Genomic DNA, 7847 nt, shown 5'->3' on the forward strand with positions numbered 1-7847 from the left:
TTTTCATAATTTATATTTTTTTTTATTTTTGTAATATCAAAGAAGAAGTCATAGTAACTCCACGGTAGTTGGGAAAAGTGTAACTCTCACAGAAGACAGGGAGTGTGGGGCTCACAGAAGACAGAGAGTGTGGCGCTCACAGAAGACAGGGAGTGCGGCGCTCATAGAAGACAGGGAATGTGGGGCTCACAGAAGACCGGGAGTGTGGCGCTCATAGAAGACAGGGAGTGTGGCGCTCACAGAAGACAGGGAGTGCGGCGCTCATAGAAGACAGGGAATGTGGGGCTCACAGAAGACCAAGAGTGTGGCGCTCATAGAAGACAGGGAATGTGGGGCTCACAGAAGACCGGGAGTGTGGCGCTCATAGAAGACAGGGAGTGTGGTGCTCACAGAAGACAGGGAGTGCGGCGCTCATAGAAGACAGGGAGTGTGGGGCTCACAGAAGACAGGGAGTGCGGCGCTCATAGAAGACAGAAAATGTGACGCTCACAGTAGGCGTTGATCATCCATAACGGCGCTCACAGATGATGGCCTTCTCGTGGTGGCAGGCGACGTCGTGCCATCTGATGCCGTCATTGTAGAAGTTGTTGAGCACTGCCAGACAGAACTCATTCCCGCCCTCAGCATTGTCTGGCTGGGGAAGCCCCTCGCTGTCGAAGAGAGGCAGATTAATGTGATAAACAGTCATTTATTTATGTATTCCGCATCCAAGTTTCTCTGACGATAACTTTAGGGCCGTCAACGTAAAATAGCATCAAAATCTCATGCGACATCAAATCCAAAAAATAAAATGAGACTCGACAAAATCCAACTTTTCCGTAGTATGAACCAATGAAGGAATACTAGTGTCAACAATTACTTCCAAAGCAATATAGATTAATAGCTACCCGACTTTGCAGATCGACATCGCCACAATTCGAAGACGAAGATCAACTAGAAACTGGCCTTATTCATTTGGTGGTATATTGCTGTTCCCGGACCAAGGATGGCTTCATGAAGCGCACAGGAATGAACACCACTGAGAACCTGTGATGACGCACATCCCTTTTCGACAGCCCATAACTTTCTTGATATGAAGAGCTCGTGAAATCAATAACTAGGAAGACACTCAATCTTGACTTAGAAGACAGACAGTGAAGTCAAGAAACTCCACTGATCAGACTTATCAGATCAGATGTATTCACAAGATAACGCCGGTAGTTCTTATCGTCGTTCACTACAACATAGATGGAAAGATCCTACCAGATCGCTAAATAGACTTGATTTCGACACTGGGTCATAAATGTAATGTAGCATCCAGCCAATGAGACATTGTTATATACATTTCACTCTAAACACTATCCTAAAAAAAAATCAAAGCTCACTGGGACAGTCCCATAATGGAAAAAATAGCATCAACATTGCTAGGAAATACATGATGTAAGCAAAACCCGCTAGCGTTGAAAATTCCTTGTGCTGGGGAATGTTTATCCGGCGTCACAACCTCACCCTGAAAACTTGCCTTGCCCAATATGCTCATAGTATCAGTGAAGGTTTTCGTCTTCCGGAACTCTGTTCTCACCGACCACAGGTGCATCTGTGAAAGTGTATCGGCAGACGACCCCACGGTCTGATATATCGTAAATCAATGGGAAAAGTTGCAAAGACATGAAGAAGTAACCGAGATCATCAAGATGATCCCCACCACAGACCTCTGACAAGCACAAAGCTAGTCACAACTATACAGGCATAATGACACTCAGAAACGTTCACATGGGGTCACCATACTTCACTGGAAGGATGGCAACCTGTAGAGTGGCACTGTACACGAGCCTCAATATTGCCAAATACCTACTATAAGTTCAGTGTAAAGTTCCGTAGAGAGCTAGAGCTTAGATTTATCGTTTCATAGTTACATTTGGCAATATTCAAAGTTTCTCTTTAAAACTTAACTGCATATCTTAGTGATTATCAGAATGACAAATAAAATATTTGAATTCTTCATTGAAATCGCTCTTGAAAGAAAATGTTAACGTTATCTTTGGCCAATATTTAAGCTACGGTTGTGACAGCACAATGACCAGGAGGCAGGAACCCTCAATGGCAAGACTCACCTTCCGGTGTGGGACCAGTTGAGACCGTAGAAGGGAGCGCCGGAGCCCCAGATAAAGCCCTTGGCAGTACGGAAACCGCTCGTCCAGATGTACTCCAAGTTCTCTGCGGGAAAAACGTATTTGATCATGCATGTAACTAATTATTAGATAGGTGAGATACAGTAATGTAATTTTTAGGATAAAGTGACAAGCCAGAATGAATATATAGCACTTGGAAAGGATATGAGAACATGGAGGTGACATATGAGGAAGGGGTAAAGGAACGGTGGCCAACTTCTTGGGCCACTGGGGATCAAATGTTTGCTCAGACAGCAGAGTGACTGCATGAGCTTACGGGATAATTGAAATTCTTTATAAAAGATATTGACTTGATAAATAATGTTCATGTTATTTTGAAAATCTATAAGGCTATTTACTCCATCCACGTCTAAGACTTTAGGGCAGCTCAAATAACGTCATCTCACCTCGGGAGATGATTTTAGAAATTATTTCGTCCTCTTCTGGAGTCTCAATGCTAACGCCCTGCCATCCCTTGCCCATATTGGAGCAGTAATAGTTAGCACGATATCCGTCATATTTCTTGCCATTGTCGTGACGCCATGAGAAGTGGTACTCACTGCCACCGAATTTTAGGTCCACCTGGGAAAATACCACATTTGGTTAGCATTGTAACGTAATCACGCATCAACTTTATGTCCTTCACACAAACTACAAACAAATGAAGCATGTCTCTCATTATCTTGGTGAATGACATTTAAATGTTCTAATCTTCTGGGACAAAAATATACGAGCCAATCAAGAGTTTGGCTCGTATATTTGTTCATTGTTTCCTTATAATTATCGGTATATAATTTATGTTCTGTCAATCAAGAATGTTCATATATATGTAGTTCCTTAAATTTAAAAAATATATGAAGAGATTTACCTTTTCAGTTGCAACATCAATATGACCAACAATTACGCCACTGGCGGCGCCCCCGGCAATATCGCCAACTCCATGACCACCTCCAACGCTACCAGTTCCGACAAGACCACCTCCTTTGATGGGACCACCACCTTTGATGGGACCACCTCCTTTGATGAGACCACCACCTCCTCCTCCAAGGTGACCGACACCTCCTCCAAGGTGACCAACGCTTCCTCCAAGGTGACCACCTCCTCCTCCAAAGTGACCACCTCCTCCTCCAAGGTGACCACCTCCTCCTCCAAGGTGACCAACGCCTCCTCCAAGGTGACCAACGCCTCCTCCGAAGTGACCAACGCCTCCTCCGAAGTGACCAACTCCTCCAATGATACCACCTCCTAAAATGGGACCACCTCCATTACGCGGGTAAAACTTGTAGTTTTGGGCCGTCGCCGCGGCCGCCACGGTGAGTATCCACACAGCTTTCATCTGCAACACCAACGCTTAAAATTATCGCATGTTTTACAAATTTACTGGGGAAAAAGCTTCCTAATACAGTACTTGTTTAGGGTAGTCAAGTTTAATACACAAATTTGATATGTGACAGACCATTCTTAGTCTTCTGACGTGTTTTATCATTCCGTACACCGATCTTTGCCCAGTTATGCTGATCGTGCGCAAACCGCTCTGGTAATTAGCTATTTCACTGAGCAGATAAGCGCCTCACTGGACATCAATATCACTCACATCAAAAACACACTAATCACACACGCTAGAGTTATGACACATCTGAAGAAAAAAAACATGTAACGCGGCCAGAACACTCTGGTACGCAGAGGAAAACTTGACACCTACCGTGCCCCGGGAGTGAGAGCTTGCGCGGTCAGGTTTCCCCACCTTATATAGTTCCTCTCCAGTTCATCCTCAGGGTCAACAACTACGTCTCCGGGTTTTTAGAACCCTCCTGTTAATACCACCTCAATATGGTTTTTTTTTTGTATGGACGGTGCCCAAAGTCAAGTTACTCAGTCAAAGGTCATAGGGCCAGAACACTATGCGTGAATAAGCACTATTCTCGGTTTGGATTCACTATGTAATTATCATATATGCTTTTACAACAAATTGACGGGGCTGTGGCTCCTTGTATATTAATTAATTTAATTAATTACGACTACCTATCCGATCAAAATTCGGAATAATAAAGGTTATTAGATAAATAATATATCCACTCTATTAATATATTAAGCACAACAATTATATTAATATAAATATTATATAAATATGTCGGATAGTTAAATGATTGAATATGAAAGTTAGTGCTATCAGACTGAAATATTTAACGGCTTTAAAACTTACTGATCTTGACTGAGCGCAGTAACATGTGAAGGTGAAGGTTAGCAACAATGTCTAACGAGACGTGAAAAATATAAAACGTAATTCTCAACCAGAACCTCCAACACCGAATCCGCAAGTTTTTAGCTTGAGGTAAATGACACGGCAGTAACTTTCGCCGCGAGTAGCTCTTGCTCGGCCCTTGTGCAGCCTTTGCTCGGCCCTTGTGCAGCCCTTGCTCGGCCCTTGTGCAGCCCTTGCTCGGCCCTTGTGCAGCCCTTGCTCGGCCCTTGTGCAGCCCTTGCTCGGCCCTTGTGCAGCCCTTGCTCGGCCCTTGCTCGGCCCTTGTGCAGCCCTTGCTCGGCCCTTGTGCAGCCCTTGCTCGGCCCTTGTGCAGCCCTTGCTCGGCCCTTGTGCAGCCCTTGCTCGGCCCTTGTGCAGCCCTTGCTCGGCCCTTGTGCAGCCCTTGCTCGGCCCTTGTGCAGCCCTTGCTCGGCCCTTGTGCAGGCCTTGCTCGGCCCTTGCTCGGCCCTTGTGCAGGCCTTGCTCGGGCCTTGTGCAGGCCTTGCTCGGCCCTTGTGCAGGCCTTGCTCGGCCCTTGTGCAGGCCTTGCTCGGCCCTTGTGCAGGCCTTGCTCGGCCCTTGTGCAGGCCTTGCTCGGCCCTTGTGCAGGCCTTGCTCGGCCCTTGTGCAGGCCTTGCTCGGCCCTTGTGCAGGACTTGCTCGGCCCTTGTGCAGGACTTGCTCGGTTTTTCGCTGTTTGGAAGATATTTGTAGAATAGTAAGATTTTTCTGCACGCTGATCTTATGTTTATCTTTAAATTTATTTCCACTGTTGCAGCCTTGAGCCTATTGTACAAAACGATTGTTCTGACGCTTAAATAGAATGGTTTTTTAACCCATACCTCGGTATACAGGGTGTAAGAGGAGGCCGTTCTCGTGGAGAGATATCGGTGTTGAAATGTTGAGAGATAGAAAGGTTGCAGAGAACTGTAATCAAACTATATTTAATGCTGATCGATATACGTAAAAATGTAGAAGGCGCTCAATTTCAACATATAGTGAAGTAATATAAAAATATATAAACATAATCCTTATTAGAATGAAGTAGTCTGTAATTTGTCAGACAATACCAAAGAATACAGCACCAAACAATACAATACCAAACAATACAACACCAAACAATACAATACCAAACAATACAACACCAAACAATACAATAACAAACAATACAACACTAAACAATACAACACCAAACAATACAACACCAAATAATACAATACCAAACAATACAATACCAAACAATACAACTCCAAACAATACAATACCAAACAATACAACACCAAATAATACAATACCAAACAATACAACACCAAAAATACACTACCAAACAATACAACACCAAACAATTTTCCTCACCGTACATAAAGTCTACACTTTCCATGACGTTTTTCGAATTGGAGAGACAGTGGCAACATGCAGAGAAAAATTATTACAAAGTTTTTCAATTCGCGATAAAAAAAAATAAGTGAAGGGTGCCAGTTACTGGATAAAAGCAAAGGCAAGGTCGACAGGAACTTAACGGTGACTTTGCCAGTGTTAACCACATCTCATTGCCAGCGAGGAAATTGTCTGTTATACACGTGACTATTCTCCAAGCTTAGTACAGGAAGTTGTAAATTACAAACACACACACAAACACACTGCTCGGGAATCTGTACACTAGTTGAGAGGCGGGACCAAAGAGCCAAAGCTCAATCCCTGCAAGCACAAATAGGTGAGTACACACACACACACACACACACACACACACACACACACACACACACACACACACACACACACACACACACACACACACACACACACACACATACACACACACACACACACACACACACAAAAGGAATGCTTCAAACATTGCGTGCTACATTTAAATTTGCAAATCACAAGGGTGACTCCTTCGAGCCAAAAATTTAGGATCAAATTGGCCTATCAATCGCTGGCTCTTGTCGGTCCGGAGCGGGGTCACCGTAATATTAGCCGTCACACCTTCTGTTTACATAATAAACCCACTGTGTAATGCTGGATAGTTTCACCAACCGACTATGAATGTGCGATTTTCATCTTGAAATCTTTTTGCTAATTACTCCTTATCCTACATATGAAGTAATTATTGTACTGTGCAATAGGTGAATGGGTTCCTATCCAGTATTTTTGCGACAAGCCAGTTTAAGAGGTAACCAATATATTGGTTATATATATATGGGTAAGAGGGTAGGGTTAAACGGGAACCGCCTTGCATGAGCCAACACGCCTGATGCGCTGCTCCATAATTACCCAGCTTTTACTTCTGGAATAATGTAAATTTACACAAAAGAGGGAAAATGCAGAAAAATATTCCTGACAGGATGTTTTTATGATATATTTCATGGTACATACTGAACTAACATGAAAAGGCTAAAAAGAGCTAGATATTTACAATGAAAATATACATAATTTAATTTGCTGCAAAAAGTTGTGGTAAACCTAAACACTGATATCTCAGGAAGTACAGCAACTTCAAACGACCATCAATGTATAGGTTGCATGGTGTTATTATTTAATAGAAGTGTTACTCCTTGCGATTAGTGCAGCCAATTTAGTAATGCATAGCACATTCTATTCTGAGTTTTCAGATAGTCGAATACAATAAAAGAGTAAATAAATTTCAATTACCTGCAAAGGCTGCATAATTGTGTCTTAATATAATCAGGCGAAGTGAGATATTCCTATACTAGTTTGAGAGCAGTCGATTACACGGCCTGCAATCTTAGAGGGTCGGGGCTCAAGAACAAGTCCATATGAGCATCTTGTATGGTCTACCCTCTGCTACAGGAGCCATTGGAATTGAAGAAGCTAAAATTGGAAAGACTAAGATTCCCTTTTATAATAATAATAATAATAATAATAATAATAATAATAATAATAATAATAATAATAATAATAATAATAATAATCAATAATAATAATAATAATAATAATAATAATAATAATAATAATAATAATAATAAGATGAAGAAGAAGAAGGAAGAGTTATAATTAGTAATTAATAATGACCCAGCAGAAAGAGGAGTAATACTTATTAAGTAATTGCATTATCATTATAAAAAATTTAATAATAATTTTGTTAATAATTATTACTCTTCCTTCTGCTTGGTCATGAAGGAAGCCGGCCTCGGGCGAAGGGCTGTGACGATATCTATCTGGAACCAGTAGGTGCGGGACTTGGTCGTCCACCTCTTGGGGGTCGTGCGGTCCAGGGGCCAGATTCACGAAAGCACATACGAACCTTTATCTCTTTTCTCAATCTTTGTCGGCTTTGTTTCCAATTGTTAAACTGTTAATGAGCTTCGAAGCACCAGGAGGATGTTTATAGCAATAACAATAGTTGAATGGGAAGCTTTCATACTAGTAAACTGTTTAATAAATGTAACCAAAGCCGTCAAAGATTGAGGAAATACGCTCTCACGCTCTCA

At 42.3% G+C, this 7847-nt stretch overlaps 1 protein-coding gene across 1 annotated transcript; it reads right to left on the bottom strand.

Moving 5' to 3' along the window:
* LOC123762601 (fibroin heavy chain) lies at positions 1 to 3526 on the bottom strand. Its single transcript, XM_045749205.2, has 4 exons — positions 3019 to 3526; positions 2558 to 2732; positions 2094 to 2196; positions 1 to 650 (listed from the first exon to the last, which is right to left on the bottom strand). Exons 1-4 carry the CDS (start codon positions 3484 to 3486, stop codon positions 503 to 505), a joined length of 894 nt encoding a protein of 297 aa, XP_045605161.2. The 5' UTR covers positions 3487 to 3526; the 3' UTR covers positions 1 to 502.
* Positions 3527 to 7847: the final 4321 nt, after the last annotated feature.

This window comes from Procambarus clarkii, chromosome 27 (assembly GCF_040958095.1).
Source record: "Procambarus clarkii isolate CNS0578487 chromosome 27, FALCON_Pclarkii_2.0, whole genome shotgun sequence".
Lineage (NCBI taxonomy): Eukaryota > Metazoa > Arthropoda > Malacostraca > Decapoda > Cambaridae > Procambarus > Procambarus clarkii.